Source organism: Leptonychotes weddellii, chromosome 4 (assembly GCF_054177405.1).
Source record: "Leptonychotes weddellii isolate Sample4059 chromosome 4, ASM5417740v2, whole genome shotgun sequence".
Classification (NCBI taxonomy): domain Eukaryota; kingdom Metazoa; phylum Chordata; class Mammalia; order Carnivora; family Phocidae; genus Leptonychotes; species Leptonychotes weddellii.
Window position 1 is genome coordinate 96,948,334 of NC_138372.1, and position 27,866 is coordinate 96,976,199.

At 38.9% G+C, this 27,866-nt stretch overlaps 1 protein-coding gene across 1 annotated transcript in view; it reads left to right on the top strand.

Moving 5' to 3' along the window:
* The window catches only part of SPIDR (scaffold protein involved in DNA repair), a 408,727-nt gene that overhangs the window by 164,302 nt on the left and 216,559 nt on the right, over positions 1–27,866 (top strand). Inside the window, exon 4 of the mRNA XM_081817117.1 lies at positions 22,564–22,777. Within this exon, the coding sequence (XP_081673243.1) occupies positions 22,564–22,777 (214 nt within the window). The remainder of the gene's footprint in view (positions 1–22,563; positions 22,778–27,866) is intronic.

The following is a 27,866-nucleotide window of genomic DNA, read 5'->3' on the forward strand; positions in this document are numbered from 1 at the left end:
TAGCTTACTTTTCTGGGCTATTTTATAACTCCCACTTATACCATTTAATAATCAGTTTTGTTTTCCCTGTTTCTACCTTTGAGTACATTTCAGTAAAAAAGACATATCTCAAGGTTCTTCAGACTTGAATAAATTTTAAATGTGTGCCTATTTCCTTGGCTGTTTTTCTTTTTTCTTTTTTTTTTTTTTGTGACCATTAAGGAGGGACTGAGGTTGGCCGTTTAAAGACAGAGAAGTGTGTGTGCTGCACATAAATGCTAATGTAGATGGGTGTGTGAGTTGACAGGCAGAGAAGAGGGGGCCAGAGGCCTGACCACTCAAGGCCTGGAGGCCATGACTGAATTTTCTTAAAATTTATTGAAGTGTAATTAAGATATGTTACATTAGTTTCAGGTGTACAACCTAATGATTTGGTAATTCTATACATTACTTAGTGCTCACCATAAGTGTAGTTGCCGTCTGTCACCATACAATATTATTACATTATTTTGTTAACTATACTAACTATGTTCCCTGTGCTGTACTTTTCATTTCCATGACTTACTTATTTTATAACTGGACTTCATACTCCCCTTTGTCTATTTTGCCCATCCCCACCCCTCGCCCACCTTCCAAGTGATGCCTTAGAAATGCATTTTGAAATGTGGCTGTGGAATAGGGAATGGATGATTATAGAGCAGAAGAAAAATATTTCCTAGATTTCTCTTCAGGAACCATTCTATTTTTCTTCTTCCTTTTTGAGAGGCAACAGTTTTCCAACACTGCTTTGTGATGGCCAGTTTTTATTACGTGATATCCAAAGCATTTCAAGTGCTTGTTAATCCATTTAATCCTAACAATAACCCTTCCAGTTAGGTCTTCGGATACTATTTAAAGATGAAGAGAATATGGACAGGCACAGCCCCGTGTGTCTGGCCGGCAGGTAGCAGAACCAGATTTGCATCAGACTGTCAGTGGCTTATGATCATAGCCCATCTTGTTCTAGGTAGGTTGTTGGGAGGCACATCCAGGCAGGCACTGAGAATATATGCCTGTGGCATGACTGAGTTCTGGAGATGTGAGTGTAGCAAGGTCAATGCCCCGATCCCTTGTTCAACCTGTGTTTAGTAAGAGCTTGACAAATACATTCACAATGTTTGATATCTAAGTTTTTTAAACCAGAAATAGTTAAGGATATTCTTGGATGGACAAAACCTGTGAACTCCTTGTATTGCTTAGGAAGAGAGTAGGGGGGAAAAAAGGTAAGTGGAAAAAAAAAAAAGTTCTTCAGATAAATTATTTTTCACTATGAGATTTTTGTTCTGAAAACTTCACTCTAAATTTGAGAAAGATTGTGGGGTGGGGTTGGAGAAAACAAGTAAAATCAGTGAAGTGCAGTAGCATTTACTGGTGTCCAAAGCAGAATTCTCTCTGAATTTTCTTTTTCCTCAACTTGTGGCTATCAAATATGTTGAGAGTGGTCACTAAGCATGTGTGTGTGAGTTCTCACTTTGGAACACCCTTTGATATGCTTGAGAAGGTAAAAATGATGTAGGTTTTCTGTGCATGTGTATGTGTTTCAAACATAATAAATATGTTGTCTTGAGCTTACATTAGTATTAGAGCAAAGAATAAATTTAGTTATTCATATTGGTATTAGTATTTAATAGCTTTTGTATTAGCATTTTTATTATTATTATTATTTTTTTTTTGCCACTGGGTCACAGTCAGCTGAAATTTTGTGAAGTGTAGGCCACAAAACATTATAACTTCTGTAGTGCCTTTCTCCCACACTGCTCAACAGCATCTTGATATTGCCACCAGGGAAACCTTGCTTTCCACTTACACCACTAGCCAGCCCCTCAGGAACCTCTCCCCAGTTAGTTGGTAGAATGCCCATGCTGGTTCACCTGGACAAGGTACTGAGTCTCCTTAAAATTCACAGAGTTACTCAACTGCCATACTCTATTAGATAGCTGTGCCCTATTAGTGTATCTGTTTAAAGTAAATATGTTCAGATTTCAGGAGTTCTTATTTTCTCTTTTCTCTTATTATTTTAATTTCGTAGTCTCTTTGCATTGAGAATAATTATTTCCTTAATTTTCCCACCATGATTTTTACAAAATTATATTCACTTCCTTATTGTTTTTCCAATGTCACATTTTATTAGACATGTCCCCTTCAAAGGTTTTGTTATTTTTTTACGGGGTTTTTGTTTTTATTTGTTGTTCTTTTCTCCTCCAGAGAACAGTCTCTGAATTTAGGGGGAAAATTGCCATTTGTTATTTCTTCTTGGATTTCTGGATACCAGACTTGAAAGTTTTTCAGAGATGATGCAAATAGGTGAGACTGGAGTTCAGATTGATGCAGATAATATAAGTGATGGCTCCCAATGAATGCTCCTTCCCACCAAGCACTGAGTGAGGCAGTGCCTACACACTTCTTCATGTCACCAATCATCTCCAGAACCCTTCAGAACTGCACTATGCCTTCCAGATTACAAAAGTACCCAGAATGTTCTATTGTTAGTCAATAGAATCAGAAATTGTTTGTTAAATGAAGAGAGCTGATTTGGGAATGGGAGACAGGACCACTACTCTTTTAAATCCTGTTTTTCACTGCCTATTGTTAAACAAACAATGTGGGGTGGGGTTTTTTGTTTTGGGGAGCTTTTTTGGGTGTTTAAGGTCGCTTCAATTAGCTAATTGAAAACATTGATTCTCCTTTAAGTTGTATTGTAGAAGGTAAACAACTAAGTAATATTTAGTGTCTTTTTCTATAAAATTGTCATGTACATCATTTATGCAGAGGAAAATTTTTTGTGCCTGTATTTCTTTCTTTTCTTTTTTTTTTTTTTAAGATTTTATTTATTTATTTGACAGAGAAAGCACAAGCAGGGGGAGTGGAAGGCAGAGGGAGAAGGAGAAGCAGGCTTTCCGCAGAATAGGGAGCCCCATGCAGGGTTCGATCCCAGGACCCTGGGATCATAACCTGAGCTGAAGGTAGATGCTTAACCGACAGATAAGCCACCCAGGTGCCCCTTTGCCTATATTTCTGTTTTGGTTTTAGTTATATGAAATCCATGTTCTTTTCCCATACTCCTGCTTTACTGGTGCTTAGAATCTCGTGGTGGAAATAGAGGTTTGCAGGAGAGGGTCACAAATAAGGAGCTAGACAGGTAATTGTTTATTTATTAATTCAACAAGTGCTTATTGAGGGACTGCTGTATACCAGACACTGTGCACCATGAATAAGCAAGATCTGGTCATTGCACATATAGAACTTCTATTTCAGTGGGTAGATGATAAGCAAAGAAAGAATATAGGTGCAGGTTGGCATAGTAAAGGATTTGTGAGAGGGTGAGAGTGGGCACTACACACTAGACAGGCCATGGAAGACAGCTTCAGATTTATAATGGGTACCTATAGCCTCTATGTTCTAGGACAGATTATCAAAGGAAGATGGCTAACTACTTATGAAACATTAGAGGTTTTGTTCTTTAGTAATTTTTGCCAGAAAAATTATATTTTGTTTAACTGAGATTTTGAAGAGCCCAGTTTTTTCCTGTTTCTATTTTTTCCCCAGTTTCATTGAGAAAAGCAATGTATAAGTTTAAGGTATACAGCATAAATATTTGCCATACAAATATCATAAAATTACTCTACAATAAGTTCAGTTAACATCTATCATCTTATATAGATATAAAAAAAATAAAGGAGGGGCGCCTGGGTGGCTGAGTCGTTAAGCGTCTGCCTTAGGCTCAGGTCAGATCCCAGGGTCCTGGGATCGAGACCCGCATCAGGCTCCCTGCTCAGCCGGGAAGCCTGCTTCTCCCTCTCCCACTCCCCCTGCTTGTGTTCGCTCTCTCACTGTGTCTCTCTCTGTCAAATAAAGAAATAAAATCTTTAAAAAAATAAAAAAGAAAAACAATATTTTTTTCTTATGATGAGAACTATTAAGATTTACTGTTTTAGCATTAGCTGTAGTCACTTTTGTAGGTTACATCCCTAGTACGTATATATCTTATAACTGGAAGTTTATACCTTTTGATAATCTTCATCCAATTCCCCTCACACACACACACACACACACACACACACAGATGCATGCACATGCATGTGTGCACACGTGTGTGCTCACTCCCTTCCACCTCTGGTAACCACAAATCTGATCTCTCGCTGTGAATTTGGGTATTTTTTGTTTTTTGTTTTGTTTTTATTTTTTTTAGATTCCACATATTAATGAGATCATACAATATTTTTCTTTCTTTGACTTATTTCATTTAGCGTAATGCCCTCAGGGTCCCTCCATGTTGTCACAAATGGCAGGATATTTCCTTTTTATAGCTGAATAGTATTCCATTAGTGTTCCATTATTTTATATATATATATTCTATTGTGTATGTATGCATGTATATGTATATGTGTATATATATATATACATATACACATACCACATTTTTTTCATCCATTCATCTATTGATGGACTCAGGTAGTTTCCATATCTCCGCTATTGTAAAAAGTTCTGCTGTGAACATGGGAGTGCAGATACCTTTTCAAGTTAGTGTTTTCAGTTTCTTTGAATAAATACCCAGAAGTAGAATTGCTGGATCATATGGTATTTCTATTTTTAATTTTTTAAAAAGGTTTTATTTATTTATTGGAGAGAGAATGAGTCGGGGCAGAGGCAGAGGGAAAGGGAGAAGCAGACTCCCTGTTGAGCAGGGAGCCTGAAGCGTGGCTCGATCCCAGGACCCCAAGATCACGACCTGAGCCGAAGACAGACACTTAACCAACTGAGCCACCCAGGTGCCCCTCTATTTTTAATTTTTTGGGGGGAACTTCCATACTGTTTTCCACAGTGGTTATATCAATTTACATCCCCACCAACAGTGTACAAAGGTTTCCTTTTCTCCACATCCTTGCCAGCATTTGTTACTGTTTTTCTTTTTAATGCTAGCCATTCGAACAGGTGTGAGGTGATATCTCACTGTGGTTTTGATTTTCATTTCCCTAGTAATTAGTGATGGTGTACATCTTTTCATGTACCTGTTGGCCTGAATAGCCCATATTTTTTTAAAAAAAGATTTTGTTTATTTATTTGACAGAGAGAGACACAGCGAGAGAGGGAACACAAGCAGGGGGAGTGGAAGAGGGGAAAGCAGTCTCCGTGAGAAGGCCCCCTGAATAGCCCATATTTTAAGTGTTTTTCCTTTTGTGCAAAATCATTATAATTGGAAGATTTCTTAAGGTTATTATTGAAGCCCAATAAGAGGCAATTTACTTAGTATATATTATATTCAGGCAACGAAATATAAAAGTACAATTTAAACCTTTGGAAAATTCGGGATGCAACAAAATTTTTATTTAAATGCCTTTTTACCATGTGAATATTTCCTTTTCTTCAATTATATTTTGTGTTGAAACATAACACAAAGAAAAAAGACCAGAAAATGTAGACATTCAGCTTAACATGTACATATAAAGTAAGTACCACTATAACCACCATTACTCTTACTACTCTTATTTCTTTTATTCATTTATTCAAGCTTTTATTAAGCAACATATATCCTGCCACCAATGACATAGCTGTCTGACCCTGTTATAGCATTATAATTAATTATTTCTTGCTTTCTTATTTAAAATAGTAAAGCTTTATTCTTTAGAAGGAACAAAACAGTATTTTGCACTTGAAGATGTTTTAATAATGTCTGTAAAATTTTACTTATTGAAGTGCTTTTTGGAAAATCGGACAAAAGAAACAAGACCAGAAGAAATAAAGTGTATTAGTCCTTAGGAATTGTAGAGAGAGTGACTACAGTGAATTACTCCTTGAAGAATATTTTATTTATACAATTTCAAGAGAAATAGAAGGAATCCATATACTATTCCTTGTGCTGATGATCAACTATAATAAATACTCAGGATAGTGCTCTGGAGCAACTCTAATGCTTTTAGGCTTTCTTCACATTGTATAACAGTTTGGAAGTATTAGTAAATATTATAAAATAAATTGTAGAAAACCAGTAAACAAAGGTTATCATTGGAAAAGGTGTTGAGGAGTGCCTGGGTGGCTCAGTCGGTTAAGCGTCTGCCTTCGGCTCAGGTTATGATCTCAGGGCCCTGGGATCAAGCCCCGTGTCAAGCTCCCTGCCTACTTCTACCTCTCGCTCTGCTGCTGCCCCTGCTTGTGCTCTCTCTCTCTGTCTCTCTCTTGCTCAAATAAATAAATAAATAAAATCTAAAAAAATAAAAATAAAGCAAAAGGTGTTGGGACAGAATTTCTTTTATAAAAGAAGAAATTTATCAAAATCAAATATATTGCTTTTATAATTAAAGAAGAAGGGAGAAAAATGTGAGGTAGCAAATAGCACCTTGGATTTTACTTATGAACTACTAAAATGTGTACCATTGTATCAGGAGGTGAATAGCTCAATAATGAGCCTGGTTTTTCCAGTGAGGCAGGTTTTCGAAACTCAGAGTATAAGGTGTTGTTTGTCCTTGAGTGTGATCAGCTGTGAACAAGCTCAGAGGCTTTGTTTTGTAATCTCTGACACTACAAGTTCCCATTAGGCACTCCTCCTGGGGCTCTCCTTGTTACCTGCACAAACCTTACACAGACATTTCCGTGCTCCTGATGCAAAGGAAGGCTGAGAATGGAAGAACACTGGCCCTGAGGGCACCCACTGCCCCCAGAGTCCCTCTGGCCAACCCCAGGAGTAGTGGCTGCAGGACCTGAGAAGTAGGGTCCCTTTGGCCCTGTTGGGAACAGGCAGCTAGAAATATGGCCTCTGCCTCTTTCTCATTGCTTTCAAGGGACCCTTCTGAGGCTGGGGAGCCCCTGAAAATGGGGTCATTTTTCAGACTCACTGCTTGAGTGGTCAAGAGAGGAAGAAGGAATGTCAGGGCCAGCATTTTCTATACAGAAACAGTGGTGTGAGCAGGAAGAAGAATCAAGAATCCTGTGTAGATATGTGTGTGTCTAAAAGACTTATCTTTGCTGCAATATTTTCTCATAATTAAAGAATAATTTGGGGTAGAAAATGTTAGGCTGATTATTCCTACCAAAGCAAGTTGATTGGCAAATTAAGAGCCCTTTATTTAGATGAAAAATAATTGTTAGTAAATACATATGATTTCATCTAAGTCTCCTGTAGCGGTGTTTTTAAAATTAGGAAAGAGAGCTGTGGTGACCTGTTCATTTAATTTGTCCAATTTGGGGCAATACTTTATGCCTTTTAAATATTTTGTTTCTGTAGGGACATAGGGGATTTTGGGCATAATAGGACAAGTTTATAAAACAGTGTATGTTTATTTAGATTTACAGAATGAGAATGACATGGATTGAAGAAGGGTTGTTGGTTTTATAGTCCAAAGTCTTCAAAAAGTCATTTAAATTCTTTTCTTAAACTCCCTGATCTACCTTATTTACCACCCTAGTTTCAATTGAAGGGACACTGCTATGACCTACTCAGTGTGGGTCAACTACAGTTTGGCTGGAGAGGGTTTGCTATAGTTCCTTTTCTTAACTTCCCCTTTCCTTTGGGGTCAAGAGAGCTGTCTCTGGATTATCTCCAGCTTCCCTCTAACCAATAAAACCAGAAAGCCAATTACATGTCTAAGCTTTATTTTGTCTCTTTTCTACCCACATTTTACTGTAGCCATGGTATTTAATATGGTTCTTTGCCATCATCTGCAAGAAGAATTCACATGAATACTCTAGGCTGAGGTAGTCAAGTCAGGAAACAAACTGTGATATTAGTTTGTCCACTGTTAGAGCTGTGATTTCATGTCCTAAATAACTACAATTTCCAGTGATCATTTTAAGTGTAAGTTAACAGAGGACTTTCATAATTTATTTTATAACTTTATTAAAAATAAATGATGGGATCTGAGAAATAGAGGAAGGAATGCTTAATACCAAACTCAGCTCTCTGGCTAGTGTACCTGTCACACTTTAGCTGCTTCTGCCACATCCATTTTTACCTTCATTTTTTTTTTTTAAGATTTCATTTATTTTTTTGACAGAGAGAGAGAGTGAGAGAGGGAACATAAGCAGGGGGAGTGGGAGAGGGAGAAGCAGACTCCCTGCTGAGCAGGGAGCCCGACATGGGGCACAATCCCAGGACCCTGGGATTATGACCTGAGCCCAAGGCAGACGCTTAACGACTGAGCCACCCAGGCGCCTCTTTACCTTCAATTCTTAAAAATAAGTTATTTCTTTTGAATTTTTCTATGTAAAAAATCTATAAAATGTGGTTTGGTGACACAGCAGAATTCAGTGATGCTTTCGGTTTCCCTGTAGATTTACTTAATTTATGCTGTCTCCATTTCTTTTTATACGAAAAGAAGAATAGTAGTTTACAGTTTTAAGATTGTTTTCTCATAGGCCTGAGGTTTAAAAGAATCTTTATTTCTGTTGTAAATGATCCAAAAATAAGACTGCACAGTTAGCCCATTCTGAATGAATTATGTAGTAGGTAAAACATGTTTCCTGTTGCATTCCATATGTGGTTCAATAAATAAAAATTCATTCGCAGTGTTCAGTTGGGACCTTGTCAATGATGAACATTATCTACATCTTAAAAACGCTGATTTCAACCATTAGGAAAGTATTGATACTGGCAGGGCAGCTTTTTTTTTTTTTGGCTTTCTTGAACCAATTGTCTTTTTTACTCTCTAGCCTAGTTCAGTATCACACTGGCATTTGTCCATGCTGTGAAATCTTATGTTTGTCGTCTTAACCTTTCCACCAATCTAGTTTTCCAGATTTCTTCAGCTCATTTTTATTTTCAAAGGGGTTATAGGTTTTGCACTTGGGACCTGTTGCCTGGAGTAGATGGCTTGAGAGGACAAGCCCAGACTTGTCTGTGCCTATCTTTCAGCAGAGATTGCCGAGGAAGAGTGCCAGGTAGCACTGTTTGGTCACCAGTGTGAATCGTACTAAAAGAAAGTGATCTAAGAATGGGCTCCAGCTCATCACACAGTCCCACCTATCTTTCTGAACAGATGCAGTTGTAATTTTTCCTCTTAACAAATGGGAACCTTTTCAGCCTGCACGCAGAAAAAACAAGTTCTTGGATTAGTAAAATGCCTTGTAAAGTTGTAAAAAAATTAGAAGCTGTGTTCTTGTATTGTGATAGTGATTTAAATGAGTGGCCAGGAGGCCTGCTTTCACACCCCTTTTCACCCAGTGTGATGCTTCATTTCCATTAATTGCTATCTTTCTGCAGCACTCACACAGCTGGTCACCCTTGCTTTAAGGATAGTGCTCCTTCCTGGTTTGCCTCTTCTCATGTTCATTTTCTTTGTTGGTTCTTTGCTGGCTCCTCTTTTGTGTGCAGCTTCAGCAGCTGTTCCTCAGACTTCTGTCCTAGCCCTCTTCCTGTCCTATATGCCCTTGATGGGTAATCGAGGATCTCTGTGCTGCCTCCCCAAGGACTGCCAGGAGGCTTGGTAATTCTGTGTCCTGCTGCCTTTCTTGGCCCAGCCCCAGCCCCACCGACACCTAAGAATTCTGCAGGTTCCACAGACCCAGTGTGCCCCAGCACTTGCCTTCCCTGGTCTATTGATTGAGCAGTTTTCAATTGGACTTTCTTGTACATTTTTTTCAATCCATCTCACCCCTAGATTCTGGTGATTCAGCCTCAGAACTGTCTCTTAAGTCAGATCTCTTCATTTATCCCATCTGCTACTAGTTAAGGCTCAGAGTCCCTCATGCCTGGATGATTGTGTCAGTTTCCATCTGGTCTCCCTGACACTGACCTTTCCTCATTTTCAGCCTATCAGGGTCATCATCCTAAAAGGCAAATCTGGTAATTTCACGCTTCTGCTTTAAAATTTCTTTTGACTGTTTCTTGTCGTTGGAATAAGTGTTCACCACCTTTAAGCTGTCTTGTGTGGCATTCTTGGTCACATTCTTGGCCCAGCCTACCTGGTGTAGTCTCATTTCCCACTGCCCCCATTCTGTGCTACCCCACACATGTGCACAACACTAAATACTTCCTTCGTGGGTCAGCTATGTCCTTCATGATACGTTTGGCTACTGGGCCTAATATACTTTTCTCTCTTTGTCTGTAATTTTACTGCCAGTATCTTGTTATACTGTAATTATACAAAGTATAAGTAAATAATAACTGAGCAGAGTGCTGCAAAAATATATAGGGCTTACCTAGCAATTCCAGTGTCTGGTACCTCAAGAAGTGTTTATGAAATAAATAAATAGATGTCAGTGGTGAGTTTAAAAACATTACATGACATCTGAGTGCAAACATGGTCCTAGTAGGGAGATACTGGTTTTGGTCCTAACTCTGCCAGAGCCAAAAGCCTATGTGGGTCATGTGATCTGTGCCTCACTTTCTTTACTGATAAGGGTTGAAATTGTTAAACGTTGGGTTCTTTCTATTTTTAAAATTCTGTCTTGCTGTTTTACCTTGTCTTGTGTGGTGTTTCCATGTAAAAGCACTCTGAGCATTTTTCACTAAGGAGTCCCTGTACGTGTTTTACATCCCTTGCACTTTTTCCATGATTGGAACTCTCTGGTCTCTCCCTGCACGCTTTTTGAAAGAGGCATTTTCATGACATCATCTCATTTTAATCCTTAAGCTAATTTCCCTTCTCCTTTCCTCCCCTCTCCCCTGTTAGTGTTTGTTATAATGTTGTTGAAAAGAGACAGCACCCAAGACTAAAATACTTTTGTTTAGTAGTTGTGAATTTGCTGTACTCGTTAGGACGTGCACTGCTCTGGTTAATTGTAGATTTTGCCCATTTTGACCTAATATAAAGTGACTTAACTAATGAATTGAAGTTGTTCATTAGAATATCCTTTATTAAAAATAGAGAACAGCAGCTGGAAATTTATCTCATTCAACGTTCAGAGATAAAAGTGTTAACCTTCATTCCATTATTTTTTGTATTAATAGTTGTTACTGAGGGGGAGTGGGTTGAGGGTTGATATGGAATAAGTATCAAGAATAACATGGAAGTAGCGGCACCCTGGACTCTGTTAGTGAGTGCATCAGTAAGTGTATTTTCAGCTCTTTTTGCTACACAGATTTATAGTGTTTCCACATGTAGAGGGTGTGCTGTTCTGTACAGATGCACATGCAGTTCTGGCCTTCTTCAGTATTGTTTAGAGGACGGTGGGTGTGAGCCTCCAAACTCTAGAGCATTCTTCTAATCATCCACAATTAGTTGCTATTTAATGATTCCTGAAATTTCTCTCAACAGATTTATTTTCAGTTGATGTTACATTTAAAGAAGAGATATTTAGATATCTATTTCTATACTTTCTCTTTAGCCTTAAGACCTTTTAAAAGTTGTTTTCAGTATGATTTTTGGACACCACTTAAAACCTATTTTATGGGCCAAAAATATTACCTACAGTGTTAGGAAATAAGGTGTTTTAAGTGAGGAAGTTTTTTAATAAAGAGGACCTTGCTTTGTGAGTACTCAGAGTGGAAGGGGCAGTATGCACATTCAGTGGTCCTATACACTTCACTCCTTGGAAAGGTTAACCTGTAATGGCCCCTGTCTCAGTCAGCCCAGGTTGCCATAACAAAGTGCCACAGATCAGGGGTCTTAAACAACAGACATTTATTTCTCACAGTTTTAGAGGCTGGAATTCTGAGATCAAGGTGTCAACCACCATGATCCAGTCCCAGTGAGAGCTTTCTTCCTGGCTTATAGACAGCTACATCTAGCTGTGTGCTCACATGACTTCTTTGTGCACAAGAGGAAAGACAGACTGCTGGTGCATCTTCTTATAAGGACACTAATCCTAATGAATCTGTGCCCCCATCCTTATGACTTCATTTAACCTTAATTCCTTCCTTAGAAGCACCATCTCTAAATATAGCTACATGGGAGGTTAGGATTAGGACTTCACATATGAATTTGGGGGGACACAAACATTCAGTCCAAAGCATTTTGCCCAAGGCCTCCCAAAATTCATGCCCTTCTCACATGCAAAATACATTCATTTCATCCCAACAGCCCTGAAAGTCTTAAGTCATTCCAGTATCAACTTAAAGTCTAATGTCCAAAGTCTCATGTAAATATCATCTAAATCAGAGGTGAGTGGGAGTCGAAGTACCATTCATCCAGTGGCATAATTCCTCAACAGCTATGAGCCTGTGAAACCAGACAAGTTTATGTGCTTCCAAATATAATGCTGGGACAGGTATAAGATAGACATTTCCATTCCAAAAGGAAGAAATGGGAAGGAAGAAATGGGTGATAAGTCTCAAGTAAGTTCAAAAACTACCATGGAAAATTCCATTAGATTTTAAGGCTCAGGGAAAATTCCCTTTGGTTCAGTGCTCTGCCCTCCAGGTCTACTGGGATGCCAGGATTATCCCCATGGCTCTGTGGGGCCTTGCACCCTTAGGGCTTTCTGCAAAGACCTCACCACTGAGGCAAGGAGGGGACATTTTGGCCCACCTAAACAAAAAAGGTAGACCCATACTTTGGAAACCAGGGGAAATAATCAGCCCTGCGGTGAGTGGCAGCCCTGATGATCTCCTCATCCTTTTTTGAAGGATGATGCACATTCACAAAAGAATAGCCCTATTGTCCTGTCCTGCAGAATGTAAGAAGTCTGACAGCCTTCCTTCATTCCTTCTGGTGTATGTCTCCTTCAGTTCAAATGGCAGTGTTTTTGCTCCTACATCCCACAATCTCTTTATCAAGTGATTGTCTAGTCACACCCTTGGTGTTCTCTTCCAACATGCTTTCTCATTTTTTTCAATATGGACAGGTTGAGAATTTTCCAAGTCTTGAAGTGCTGCTTCCTTTTTTGCTTAACAATTCCTTCTTCAATTCATCTCTCGCCTCTCGAATTTTACTCTTAAGAAATCAGGAGGATGCAGGCTATACATTTTACATTTTAGTTAGAAATCTCTGCTGTATGTCCAATCTCGTGGCTCACAAGTTCTATCTTCTACAGAACACTAGAACAGGGGCGCCCGAGTGGCTCAGTCGGTTAAGCATCTGCCTTCGGCTCAGGTCATGATCCTCTGGTCCTGGGATGGAGCCCCACATTGGGCTCCTTGCTCAGCGGGGAGTCTGCTTCTCCCTCTCCCTCTGTCTGCTGCTCCCCCTGCTTATGCTCTCTCCCTCTCTCTGACAAATAAATAAAATCTTTAAAAAAAACAACAACACTGGAACACAATTCAGCTGAGTTCTTTGCTACTTTATAACAAAAATTGTTGTCTTAATCAGTTTGGGCTGCTATAACAAAATACCATAGACTGGGTAACTTAAACAACAAGTATTTAATTCTCACAGTTCTGGATTCTGGGAAGTCCAAGTTCAAGGTGCCAGTAGATTTGGTTCCTGGTGAAAGCCAACTTTCTGGTTTGTAGATGGCCACCTTCTTGCTGTATCATGGCAAAGAGAGATCATTTCTTTTCTGTCTCATTGTAAGGGACCAATCCCATTCATAAGAGCTCCATCCTCAGGACTTCATTATTTCTGAAAGCCCCACCTCTAAATAACACCATTAGGGATTAGGACCTCAAAATATGAATTTTGATGGGATACAAAACATTCAGTTCATAGCAATCTCCTTTCCTCCAGTTTCTAATAATCTCCTCCTCATTTCTGTTTGATACCTCACCAGAATTACCCTTAACATACATATTTCTAGAATGTACCTCAGAACTCCTCCAGCCTCTACCTGTTACCCAGCTCTAAAGCTACTTCCACATTTTTAGGTATTTGTTATGGCAGTACCTAGCTTGAGCTGCCATAACAAAATACCATAGACTCTGTGGCTTAAACAGCAGATCAGGGTTCCACCATGGTCATAGATTTCTAGTAAGAGCTCTGCTCTTCCTTGTTTGTAAGCAGTAGCTATCTGGTGGTGTGCTCTTGTGGTCTTTTCTCTATGCTTGGTAGAGAGAGAGGGAGATTTCTGGTGTTTCTTCTTAGAAGGACACTAATCCTATCAGATCTGAGCCCTACCTTATGGCCTCATTCAACTTTAATTACTTTCTTGGACATTCTATCTCCAAATACAGCCACACTGAGAATTAGGACTTCAACATATGAATTTGTGGGGGACACAAATTCAATCCAGAGTACCTCTTCTTGTCCAGTTTTGTATAAACTTTGCTTAGGAATCTGTCTCCCTGGAACCTTTGTATAGTTTTTTCTTACTTGGATTTCTTAAAAAATTGGACCTTCTATTACCTCTTCACCCTCTCCCAAAACAGTACAAGCTACCTCTGCAGAACAAGTCACAGTGACATTCCTGGTGGTAGCACTGTGACACTGTGATCCCAGGTGGCTGGTGTGCTTTGCTAAATTCTGATTGTTTTCATTACTACAGACTGTAATGAACATTCCAATCGCCTGGTCAGTATTGTCTAGTCTTTTTTTTTTTAAGAGTTGGGTTTCAGATTTCTGTTTCATGCTTAGGATTATTGTGGCTTTTAGAGAAGAATATTTTAAACTGGGTGAAAAGGCAAAAAAAATGTGGAATTAAGAAGTGAAAGCACAATTGTTTATAGTTCAGTAAGCACTTGTGGTTAACAAATGTGTCTGTTCATCATTGCCAGATGACTTAAAATTTTATGGGAGAACATAAATTTTAAACAAAATTATGCTGTTTACAAGATAAAGATACTAATTTCCTCAGAATATAGTTTTTAGGTATTATAATCTAGACCTACTGCTTGGAGCTTTCTGAATTTTATCATGAAATTACAAAATGAATCTCATGGCAGCTTACAAAATTTACTCAGAAACTAGTTTTGATTTAACAAACAATAACGCAATATTGCAATTAATAAGAGTCTCACACATTGAATAGTCACAGGAGCGTAATATTGCTAGGTGTTTGGGAATCATTGGTAAAATTAGGCATAGTTGTAACCTCTCAAAATAAAAGATAGTATGATTATGTACAAACAAATACAATTCAGATTTCAGTGCATGTTGATGAAAAAAAACAGTGATAAGATACAAACAGTGAATAGATAAAACATCACTTGGATTTGATTTGGAATGTGTTGTTTATTTTTCTTCTTGGAGCATCACTTGAATCACAGTTAATTTACATTCTCTGGATGCATATCACGTCCAGTTTAGGGAAGGGGAAGTAAGTTAAAATCATCTTGGTTAGCAGTGAAATTAAGGCTAGTAAAATAGTCGCCAAAGTTCTTTACATCAATTTGTATTAGGGTTCATTTAGTTCATACATATTTATTAGTACTGATCCAGATACAGCACTGAGTTTATGGTTTAGTAGACAAAAGTATTCATTTTATGTGTGAAAATGTTGGTAAGTAAGAGGTGCAGTGATGACATAAAGGAGAGTAATAAACTCAGCTGGATGGAAAAAGAAAGTTGTGTTCAGGGAGTTCACCAGGGAGATGATGATGAAACTCTTTCTTAAAAGTATGGTCTAGTTTTCAACTTCTTAAAGAAATAATTAAAAATACTTGAGTAGAGCTGGGGAATTTGAGATTAGAGCAGCAAGAAATAACCAGTAACAAAGGCCTTTCTATACAATGGAAAGTAGTTTGGATTTTATCCAGTAGATAGCCATTGAAGGGTTCAAGCACAGGGGTGGCTATTATTAAATTTATACTTAAAAAGAGTACTGTAGTGGGCCTTATGTACCATAGATTAGAATGGCCAGGTGCTAGACTGGAAAGGTCAGTTAAGGCCAGGCTATTGTATTAACTAAGAGGCCTCAATCTTAATATATCCAAAACTGATGTCTTCATTTCCAGTATTCTCCCCTGTCAAGGCCACCCCCTCCCCCGACACACAAACACACAAAGAAAGCTGGTCATCTAGAAATCTTCTCTGTTTCAGTAAACATTAACTCTGTACTTCTTTCTCAGGCCAAAACATTGGAGTCATTCTTGACTCTTTTCTCTCATTTCCCATTTACTGTCCATCAACAAGTTCTTTTGGCTCTATGTTCAAAATATATCTAGTTTCCAACCACTTCTCACCAACTCTGTCCCCACTTCCCAGGTACAAGCTACTGTTATCTTTCCTAGGTTGCCACAGTAGCCTCCTTTTTTTTTTTTTTTTTTGCCACAGTAGCCTCCTAACTGGTCTCCCTATTTCTTCCTTTCTATCCTCGGTCTGTTCTCAGCAAAGCAGATTATGTGCCTTCCTCATTGGCTTCCCATCACACTCATAGGAAATAACCTAAGTCTACACAATGGTATAAGAACTTGTCTCTCTCTGCTTGACCATTGTCATCTGATCTCCTATCCCCTGCCACCCAGGTTTAGGCAGACTACATTTAGTCCTAGCCAGAATAGGAATGGACTCTTCTCTGAAGGGGTGGATTGAACTTTTGGGGAAAGCTGAGACTTCTAGTGGGGATATTGAAGTCACCAGAATACCATCCTGTTTCTTTTGGCATTTGGAGGGCTTAACCGGACATAAGAAGTACTATAGCCAATCATTTGAACTTGAGGATAGGGATATTCTCCCTATCCTAGGACTCTAGCCCTTCTTCATTTTACAAGGGTGGGATTTCCATTTTTACTAAGAACTGTTTTATCTACTATTCATATATATGGATAGAAATTACTAGATCCCTGTGGTATACTTTCTATATGAATCCTTTTATTCATCTTTCTTAATCATTTAAAGTCTTTAGTATCTATATATATACCAGAAATTAATAGAATAGGACATAGAGTTATTTAAAGGTATTATTTAAAATTTCACAAGTAACTAACAGAAGCACCCACATAAGACCATTTTGGTCCTAGAAGCATGTATCATTTTGGGGGTTGGGTGGGGGGAAGCTATAAAATACCTTTAAAAAGAATAAAATGTGAACTGATTATACCATGGTAATCCAGAGTGAGTACAACAAGGATAATTGTAATAATCACAGCTGGTGGTAACCGTGTCCAGTATCTGTTAAGGAAAGAGGTCCTACCTGTACTGGAAACAGGTGGACTTCAAAATCCCCTGATGTCCATCCCCAAGGCTTGCTGTGCTGTCACCCCAACCTGTGTGTGTGTGTCTGTCTGTTGGTCCGTCTGTGTGTGCAAGTACATGATGGGTGAGGACTGAGGGAAAAAGGAATGGTGGGCGCTTTTGATGTTTTGACCTGAAGAAGAGAAAAAACACCAGTTTCAGAGAATAGTAGGCCATATACTTTAAAGCAAGATGCTGTGTAGATTAGTCTAATGGGATATCTATGAAGATAAAGAGAGAGTAATAATATAGGGTGAAATTCCATAGTACTATGTAGCCAATGTTTGGTTAATTAAGTGGAGTAACTTAGAGTACAACAAATATATTATGAGAAGTATTTCTCTTAGAAAAACTTAGAGATGTTTCTGTCCTCTAGAGGAAGATCACTTCAATATCTCAACATCTCAATATCCCCACATACTAACAAGTTTCACTTGGTACTTTCTTGTACAATTTTCATTAATTTCTTGTATAGTATTTCTAATATAAATATTCATGAAGTTATCATTATAATATATATTAATTCATCAACATAACCTATTTAGGAGTTGACTTTGCATGTAAATGGACCCTGGCTACCTGTATATTTCAAGTACCTGTATATTTCAAAGAAGTCATTTAACCCAGGAGTCTCAGATACATTTTGTTCTTCTATCATTTACTTGATTCTTTTGTGACCTCTTAGTCATTTAAGACCAGATTTTTTTAAGAGCAGTTAGCTAATAAAATAAATCATTCACACATTCATTTGGCAAATGTTAGCCTTTAAGTTAAACATTTTCCATTTTTAACTAAGAACTGTTTTATCTGCTATTCATATATATGGATAGAAATACAGAGAAGTATAGTAATTTCTATACTTTCTATATGAATCCTTTTATTCCTTTTTCTTAATCATTTAAAGTCTTTGGTGTTATATATTACTATTTATGCTCTCCATTTGATCTTTGTGGCACTTACTCGTCAGTATTTAGTGCTGTGACAAAGTTATCCTCTTCTTTTATAGTGCGATGATCAGTGTTGACACTCTGACCATGTCCAGCCATAGTGAGAGCCTCCATTTCTCAAATGGATATGCTTTCTTTACATTTTAAACAAGTCTTATATTTTAACATAATAAAGTAGGAAAAAAGCATCACTCACAATTTCCTATCTTTAACCAGCATTTACCTGAGAGACATTTTGGTCCGTGACTTGTAAGGACACTCAATTTCTAGGATTAGACCTGCCAGTAATTCTCTCTGATCTTAAGAAAGTCATGTGAGTGGGCGCCTGGGTGGCTCAGTTGGTTAAGCGACTGCCTTCGGCTCAGGTCATGATCCTGGAGTCCCGGGATCGAGTCCCGCATCGGGCTCCCTGCTCAGCGGGGGGTCTGCTTCTCCCTCTGACCCTCCCCCCTCTCATGCTCTCTCTATCTCATTCTCTCTCTCAAATAAATAAATAAAATCTTAAAAAAAAAAAAAAAAAGAAAGTCATGTGAGCAAGTAACTTTTTTAGTTTTCTTATCTGCCAAAAAGGGAGATTAATATCTTCCTTATCTATTTCATAGGGTTATTGTAGGTCAAATATGATAATAGATTTGAAAATGCCTTGGAAAGGTAATAACATTGATAGTGACCATGGTGACAATGGCTGCTGCTATTACATGTGTGATGGACCAGGCCCTGCACTATGGGCTTTTTGTGTTACATCTCTTGATGTTTGCGGTGTTCTTGAGAATGGCTAATACTGTCTCCGTTTAAAGATGAGGACACTGTTAAAAAGAAGATAAGTATAGATAAGGTATTTGAGGATTTCAAAAGGGAAGGAATAGTTGCTTCTGGCTGGGATTCAGTAATCCCTTGCTGGTCAAAGTGATATTTTGACTGAGTCTTACATCATTTATGCAAAATGTTGCCTTGCTGGCACAGAAATGCCTTTTACGTACCCACCATTTAATTAATCTTTGTTTGTAAAACCAGTATCTCTTATCCCCAAACTGAAAGTTTGCCTCAAATACACAGTTTGTCTTAGGTTGCTTTTTACTTTTTTATCCCTCACACAAAGTGGAAATTACGCTGCCTTGATTTCTTTAGGGAAGGCAGGCCACTGGTTTCTCCCTAAGGCTGTGTTGGAGGACATTTTCTATGAGAGACTTTAGAGTGCTTCGTGGAGAACATTGTGCTGTTCTAGCCTCGTGGTACAGCCTAGATGGCACTGCTCAGCATTCTTCACCAAGTCCATTTAAGTCACCAGGCATGCTGCAGTGTGCCAGGACTTTGGTGATAGTCAGTACCATACAGTGTGTTTATTCCATGCTGCAGTACACAAGGATGATAGTCAATACCATAGATGATAGATAGATAGATCGATCTGTGTTAAGATAGATAGTTATTCTACACTGCAGTACACCAGAGTTCTAGTGATACTACCATAAAGCATGTTTTTTCTACACAGCAGTGCATCATAGAGTGTGCTTATTGAAATATCATACAGCGTGCTGATTCTTTGTCACAGTACACCAGGGCTGTGGTGATAGTACCACTAAGTATGTTTATTCTGGGGATGTCTGGGTGGCTCAGTTGGCTAAGTGTCTGCCTTCAGCTCATATATGGTCTCAGCGTCGTGGGATCGAGCTCTGCGTCAGGCTCCCTGCTCGGCGGGGAGTCTGCTTCTCCCTCTCCCTCTGCCTCCTCCCCGTGCTCATGCTCATGCCCTCCACCATCAAATAAATAAATAAAATCTATAAAAAAAAAAAAATGTTTACTCTGTGCTGCAGTGCCTGGGCTGTGGTGATAGTTAATACCATGAAGCATGTTTATTTTACAAGTTATTTAGCGCTATTTATCTTCAGCAGAAACCATAGTTTTAGAAATATTGCCAGGGGGGCGCCTGGGTGGCTCAGTTGGTTAAGCGACTGCCTTCGGCTCAGGTCATGATCCTGGAGTCCCGGGATCGAGTCCCACATCGGGCTCCCTGCTCAGCAGGGAGTCTGCTTCTCCCTCTGACCCTCATGATCTCTCTATCTCATTCTCTCTCTCAAATGAATAAATGAAATCTTTAAAGAAAAAAAAAAAATATTGCCAGGATTTATCATAAAAATCTTCAAAGAGTGTAGTTAGTAGCAGTATGATTCATCTTAGATATATAGGTATTTCTGCTATAATAACTATGTTCCTACAATGTCTTGCCTTCATACAATCTGTCAAAGGTCTATGGGAACTGTAGGATTGGGCAGACCGCTGAAAACCTATTTCACTTTTAGTCAGAGCTGCATAAGACGATAATTAGTACCCAAGGAGAGAACTTGTGCAGCTCAGGCAGACCACTGAGTGTGTCTGGAGGCTGCCAAGGCAGACACTTAGCCACACAGAGCCGAGAGGATGTGCTCTGCCAGACCATCTGATTTCATGGGCGCTGGAGCTCTGAACAGCAACTGCTGTCATTGGTTGATGGGAGAGGTTCCATGCCTACTGCACAGTTTTAGGGATGGGGCCTGACTACAGGTACAAGTTTTAAAAATTCTTAAAATAGGGGCAGCTGGGTGGCTCAGTCGTTAAGCTTCTGCCTTCGGCTCAGGTCATGACCCCAGGGTCCTGGGATCGAGCCCCGCATCCAGCTCCCTGCTCCGTGGGAAGACTGCTTCTCCCTCCCCCACTCCCCCTGCTTGTGTTCCCTCTCACTGTGTTTCTCTCTGTCAAATAAAGAAAAAAATTTTTAAAAAAATAAAAATTCTTATATTGTCCACAAATGCTCCTGTAGCTACTGCATTTAAACCTAGGGCATTTCCCTTTGCTGCTAAAGACCCTAATTCTCCACCCATTGCTCTGGCTGCCCTACAAGGGAAAAGTGGTGTATGTACCAGAGTGACCTGACTTCTTTTCCTATTCATCAACTGAGGGTGAGCCACATTTTATTAAAGTAACAACTATTATGGCAGAAAAAGACTCAGTGCTTACTTCCTAGTTAGTGCCTTTCTGTAATACTTGTTTTCAATCCTCTACTTCCCTCCCCCGTAGTGACTAGTACCACCAGCCTGACATTGTGCTTGTTCATATCCTTCCCCCATTCTGTTTCCTTCCTTACCTTAAGAAATAGTAGCAAGATAGGTACATACCTTAGGAAACAGTAGTTCAAGACAGTGCTCAGTGGTGTGGCCTTGCTTAATATGTGAACACATGCTGTTGGCAGTTAGGGAAAGGAAGGAATGGAAAATTAAGGGTGAGTGGAAAATGAAGAAGAAGGGGAGAAAGAAATGGAAATGAAATTAAATTATATAACTAGAATGTTGGTGCTATTTAAATATTAATTTTTATTATTCACTATTAACCAGTTGGCTAAAGTGATAAAGAAAACTCATATCAGTCAGTGTCTATTATCATTATTAGCAGGGTACTATGCTAGACACTTAGCTTTTGTTATTTCATTTCATTTATTTTTTTAAATTAAAAAACAAAGTAATAGAAAAACATAAGTATACTTATCACCTGTGATTAATAACACATTTTAATCTTTTGTCTTTTTGATTCACATATTTTTATAATAGAAACAATATGGCAGATATGTGTGAAATCCTGAGTCATGCTCCTTTCTCTCTCCTTAGGTATGTGTTTCTATGTATCCTGCTAGTCATATTTATATACTTGTGTTACATATGTATCCTCAACAATACTTTATTGTTTTCTGTGCTTAAAAAAAATAACATTATGGGTATCATACTCTACATTATCTTGTTTATACCCTCTTGTTTTTGAGATCCCTCCATGCTAATACATATAGACCAGGTCCACTATTGCTAACTTCACGGTGTTCTGTTGTATGTACACAGCATGGTTTACCCTTCCTCCTATTGATTTGTGGTGGGTCCAGTTTTCTGCTCTTATAAACAGTACTGAGGTATGCATCCTTATTTAGGTCTCCTGGTGTTGTAACAGTTTCTAGGACACATAAGGGTTTTAGGTTACGCACACTGTCAACTTCAGTTCTCTCATTTAATTCTTAAAAATGTTCTTTGAGGCAGGTGGCATGATCCCCATTTTACACATGAGAAAACAAATGTTGAAATGCTATCTATCCTGACCGAACTTAATTAATCAGAGAGCCAGTACTTAAATTTAGATTAAATTCCATCTATATAAATCTCGAGCCCTAACATTCAGCATTCGTCAGAAATTCTTACCTTTAATCTTCATGATCATTAGAACATTTGCAACCACCCGGTCTCCTGTATCATTTCCGAAGTAGAAAATCAAAGCAGTTAATGAGGTAGAGGGAGCATATAAGAAAGAAGAAGGATCAATAAGTAATCTTACTCCCTTTGTTGTGGTTATCAAAAGAGTTAAAGTTTTGGTGTAAAAACATGCTCTGTGTAAATGATGGTTCTGAGTCTTCTGTGTATGCAAGACTGTTTCTTTATGATGGAAGACTATTTTTTATGTTGCTTAAAATGCAACATGTAAGTTATTCTGATTAAAAAGATGTTACAGTGCGTGTGTTAGAGTCTACACGTTACAAAGTATACAAACCATTTTCTCGAGGTGAATAAAGCAATCTTAATTGGTTCTTTTTTTTCATGACATTTTATTCACAGTTGGACCATATGTCTATTATACTTCATTTTGCTTTTTTTTTTTTTTCCACCTTCTAGGTAGAAAATCGGGTGTATTAATTGTGAAAATTCTAGAGCTGCATGAGGAATGCACCATCCAAGTTGCCATGTGTGAGCATTTAGCAGGGCTGCAGGCCAACAACCCTTCTCAAGGTGAGGCCCCTAGGACTGGCCTGAAGGTTCTGTTCACCAAGGAGACTGCTCACCACCTCAGGGGACATCCCCAAGACATCGTCCATATCTACCCTCCCTGGTGAGTGCAAAGAACTGATTCCAGCAGTCACTAACTGTGAGTTTGTCTCAAAAGGTGTTTTTATTATGAACATTTTTGTCACCTTATTATGGAGAAATGCCAGAAGAAGGAAGCCAGAATTTGACAGATTTTATGTAACAGAAGCACTGACCTGTATTTGAATGCTTGTCTGTACTTTTGGCAGGAAATTTTTGATAATTTGAGGACAGAGGGGCGAGGTAGAAACAACCATATCAAGATTCCTGTCTAAGTGGTGTCTTATAAAATCTGGCTGTTACTGTTTTTGTCTTTCTTAGAAATACAATTTTAGTTAAGAGGCATTATGTGACAGTATGATAATGCACATTAATATTTCTTTGCTAATCATTTTGGGAGGGATGAAAAGCATATATTAAGACATAGGAGGGTTTGATCTTTAGAAGCATAAATGGTCATTAATGAATCAAATTATTTTTAAGGACACATGTTTGCTTCTCTATAGGTTGTTATTTTTACTCCAAAAAGAAGAAAATCTTACTATTTTTGAGGGAACGTTTGAGCAGCCTTGTTTTAAGAGCTATCTATTAATTTTATTGGCAAATTTTTAGAAGTTTCATTCATCTGCTAAACTCTTAGTTTTGAAGTTGACTTACAGGTCTTAAAAGTTAAACATCCCTCCCACAGGGATCTTTTTTTCAGTGTCCATAGTGAGTGATTCTCAGTCTTTACTTAAATTCTTCCACTAACAGGCTGCGGATATCATTTATTTTGTTTTGTTTTGTTTTTTAATGTATCTTTTATTGAAGAGTATAAGATATATACAGGATCATACATAAATTATAAGAATACATTTCTACAAATAATCACAAAGTGACTATGTAATTTCTTTTTTTTTTTAAAGATTTTATTTATTTATTTGAGAGAGAGCTTGGGAGAGAGATACAGCATGTGTGCATGAGCGGGGGGAGGGGCAGAGGGAGAGGGAGAAGCAGACTCCCCACTGAGCAGGGAGCCTGATGTGGCACTAGATCTCAGGACCCTGGGATCATGACCTGAGCCGAAGGCAGCTGCTTAACTAATTGAACCACACAGGTGCCCTGACTATGTAATTTCTATCCAGTCCAAGAAACAGAATGCAGTGCATACCTGGGGTCACCCCATCCCCCTCTCATTTCCTCCCTCTCCCTCCCACACCAGGTGACTATGATCCTGACTTATGATATAATAGAGTCTTTGGAATGTTTGAGAACTTCGTATAAATAGAACCATGTAGGGGCGCCTGGGTGGCTCAGTCGTTAAGCTTCTGCGTTCGGCTCAGGTCATGGTCCCAGGGTCCTGGGATCGAGCCCCACATCGGGCTCCCTGCTCAGTGGGGAGCCTGCTTCTCTCTCTCCCACTCCCCCTGCTTGTGTTCCCTCTCTCTCTGTGTCTCTCTCTGGGTCAAATAAATGAATAATAAAAAAAAAAGAACCATGCAGTAATCATACAATATGCATTCTCTTTTGCCTGACTACTTTCACTTAATATTATGCTTGTGAGATTCATCAATGTTGTTATATTTAGCAGTTTGTTCATTTTTATTGCTATAAAGTATTCCATTATATTAATTTATGCAATTAATGCATCTGTTCTTCTGTTGATAGTTAGGTGTCTTCAGTTTGAGGATATTATGAATTAATACTGTAATGACCAACCGTCTTTCTGTGTAGCTCACTCAAGAATACAATACAAATGGGGCGCCTGGGTGGCTCAGTCCATTAAATGTCTGCCTTCAGCTCAGGTCATGACCCCAGGGTCCTGGTATTGAGCCCTACATCAGGCTCCCTGCTCAGTGGGGAGTCTGCTTCTCCCTCTGCCCCTCCACCACTGCTTGTGCTTGTGCTCTCTCAAATAAATAAGTAAAATAAAAAATAAGAATACAATGCCATTAATTCTCCTCTCTGAAATTTCTCATCATACTAAAATCATGCCATTATTTTTCTACTATGTTAAAAATGTTTTTTTAATTCATCTTGACTGTACTTCCTCTCCCCACCATGGCCATATTGCCTCCCATTCTCTACTGAGCCTGTTTCTTCAGGCTTCCAGCCCAGCACTCCCCATACCACACCCCTGGCATTGGCAGTGACCTCCATGCTGCTTCTCCTGTAGTCACTTGTGTGGCCCTCATGTCTCCCTGCAGTTAGTGCTCACTCCTGCTTTGTTGCCTGCCTCCGCTGTGCTCCTCCTCATGCCTTTCTCTGGCTTCTCAGTACTAAAGTGCTTGCTGGGCTCAGTACTGACCTCTTCTCTATCCTGTCCACCTCACCTGCTTGGTGCTTTCATTTCATCTTGTAACTTCAAATGCCAGCTGCACACTGATCCTTCCCAAGACCCACCCTCTGCTCCATCACCAGAGCAGCATTCCTTATTGCCTCAGCCATGGTTCCACTTGGGTGCTGAAGGCATGGCAGAATCAACCTCCTGACCTTCCCTCCACTTCCCCACTCTTCCCCAACTCAGGAAATGGAAACCACCTTCTTGTAGTTCCTCCACATATCATCAACTCCTCTTTTTCTCATAATCTCCCTTCTGCCTGTGGGAACCTCCTGGTAGCTCCACTTCCAAATGCACAGAGTCCAGCACTTCTTGCCACCTCTACTCTTAGAACATTTCCAGGTAATTATTGTCTGTCTTCGGGATTGTTGCAATAGTTTCTTAAATCATCTCCTTGCTTCTTTCCGTGCTCTCCTTCTGTCTCTTTCAAGATGACTAAAGGAGCAAAGCTGTGAATATGTAAGTTGTCATACCACTTTTTGTCTCCACACGCCCCAGTGTCTGTTCACCTCATACACAAACCCCTCCTGAGCTCTGGGGCCTTATCTCCCACCCCTTTCTCCTTCCCCAGTTCCATCGTGGCCACCCGGGACTCCACTCTGGTCCTCAGGTTCCACACCACTTTCCCCCTGGTACCTGGGTTCTTGTCTGTGCTGGGTTCCTTTTTTTTTTTTTTTTTAAAGATTTATTTATTAATTTATTTGACAGAGAGAGAGAACAAGTAGGCAGAGAGGCAGGCAGAGGGAGAGGGAGAAGCAGGCTCCCCGCCAAGCAGGAAGCCCGACACGGGACTCAATCCCAGGACCCTGGGATCATGACCTGAACCCAAGGCAGCCGCTTAACCGACTGAGCCACCCAGGCACCCCTGCCTGTGCTGGGTTCTTGCCTGTGCTGGGGTGCTCTGTTCCACACCTCCCCATGTCTGCATGGTTTGCAGTTTTCTTATCTTCTCTGGGCATTTACTCAGATGTCACCTTCTCAAGAGTCCTTCCTTTGGTCCCATACCTAAAGTTGGAAACTACCTCCTTCCACACCCTTTATTGTCCTTTCCTACTTTGTTTTCACAATCAGGCAAATTAAAGTATTTTAGTTTAGAATTTTGCTATGGAATGAGTGAGCAATTTCCTCCCTGTCCTGACAGTGCTCCTACTGTCTAGGGTCTTGTTCCTGTAATTTCTTGTGTTCTTTCAACTGTTTTATTGGAAGTCCTTTCTGGAAGCTTATAGTAAAACTCAGTAATATTGAGAATATTTGATTTTTGCAGAGTGTCCTATTTTATCTTCTTATATACAACAACAGTTTATGTTTTCATTTATTGTATTTCAACAAAAAAAATGTATATTCAAGCTATGCTGAGTTTTTTACAGTGAGACACGGAAACTCCAGCATAGTTGTGTTTGGAACTACATTTAGAAACTTTAGTGTACTCTGTAAGACTGTTGAATCACAGACCTGTACCTCTGAAACAAATAATACATTATATGTTAAAAAAAAAAAAAAAGAAGAAGATAGCAGGAGGGGAAGAATGAAGGGGGGGAATCGGAGGGGGAGACAAACCATGAGAGACTATGGACTCTGAGAAACAAACTGAGGGTTCTAGAGGGGAGGGGGGTGGGGAGATGGGTTAGCCTGGTGATGGGTATTAAAGAGGGCACGTTCTGTATGGAGCACTGGGTGTTATACGCAAACAATGAATCATGGAACACTCCATCAAAAACTAATGATGTAATGTATGGTGATTAACATAACATAATAATAAAAAAATAAAGGGAAAAAAAAAAGAAACATTAGTGTACTCTGGATCCTGGCTTTTGCCCCTATATGTTTTCTTCATTTTATTTATATATATTTTTTTAATTTATTTATTTTAATTCCAGTATAATTAATGTACAGTGTTATATTAGTTTCAGGTATATGATATAGTGATTTAGCAATTCTGTACATTACTCAGTACTCACTACAATAAGAGTACTCTTAATCCTCTTCACCTATTTTACCCATCACTGCACCAGCCTTCCCTCTGGTAACCACCAGTTTGTTCTCATATTTAAGAGTCTGTTTTCTTGTTTTTTTGGGGGGGGGGTTTGTCTCTTTTTTCTTTGTTTCTTTTCTTAAATTCCATATGTGATTTCATTATTTTTTATGGCTGAATAATATACATATATATTTTATAGACATACACACACACACACGTCTCATATTTAGTTCTTTAATACATTTTGACTTTATTTTTATGTATGGTGTAAGAAAGTGGTCCAGTTTCATTCTTTTGCATGTTGCTGTTCAGTTTTCCCAACACCATTTATTGAAGATACTGCATATTCTTGTTTCCTTTGTCATAGATTAATTGACCATATAATCATGGGTTTATTTCCAGGCTCTCTATTCTGTTTCATTGATCTATGTATCTGCTTTTGTGCCAGTACCATACTGTTTTGATTTACTATAGTTTTGTGGTATGTCTTGAAATCTGGGATTGTGATACCTCCAGTTTTATTCTTTTTCAAGATTGCTTTGGCTATTCAAGGTCTTTTGTGGTTCCATATAAATTTTAGGATTATTTATTTCTGTGAAAAATGCTGTTGGTATTTTGATAGATATTACCTTAAATCTATAGATTGCTTTGGGTAGTAATGACATTTTAACGATATTTGTTCTTCCAATCCATGAGCATGGAATGTTTTTCCATTTCTTTGTGTCATGTTCAGTTTCTTTCATCAGTGTTTTATAGTTTTCAGAGTACAGGTCTTTCACCTCTTTGGTGAAGTTTATTCCGAGCTATTTTATTCTTTTT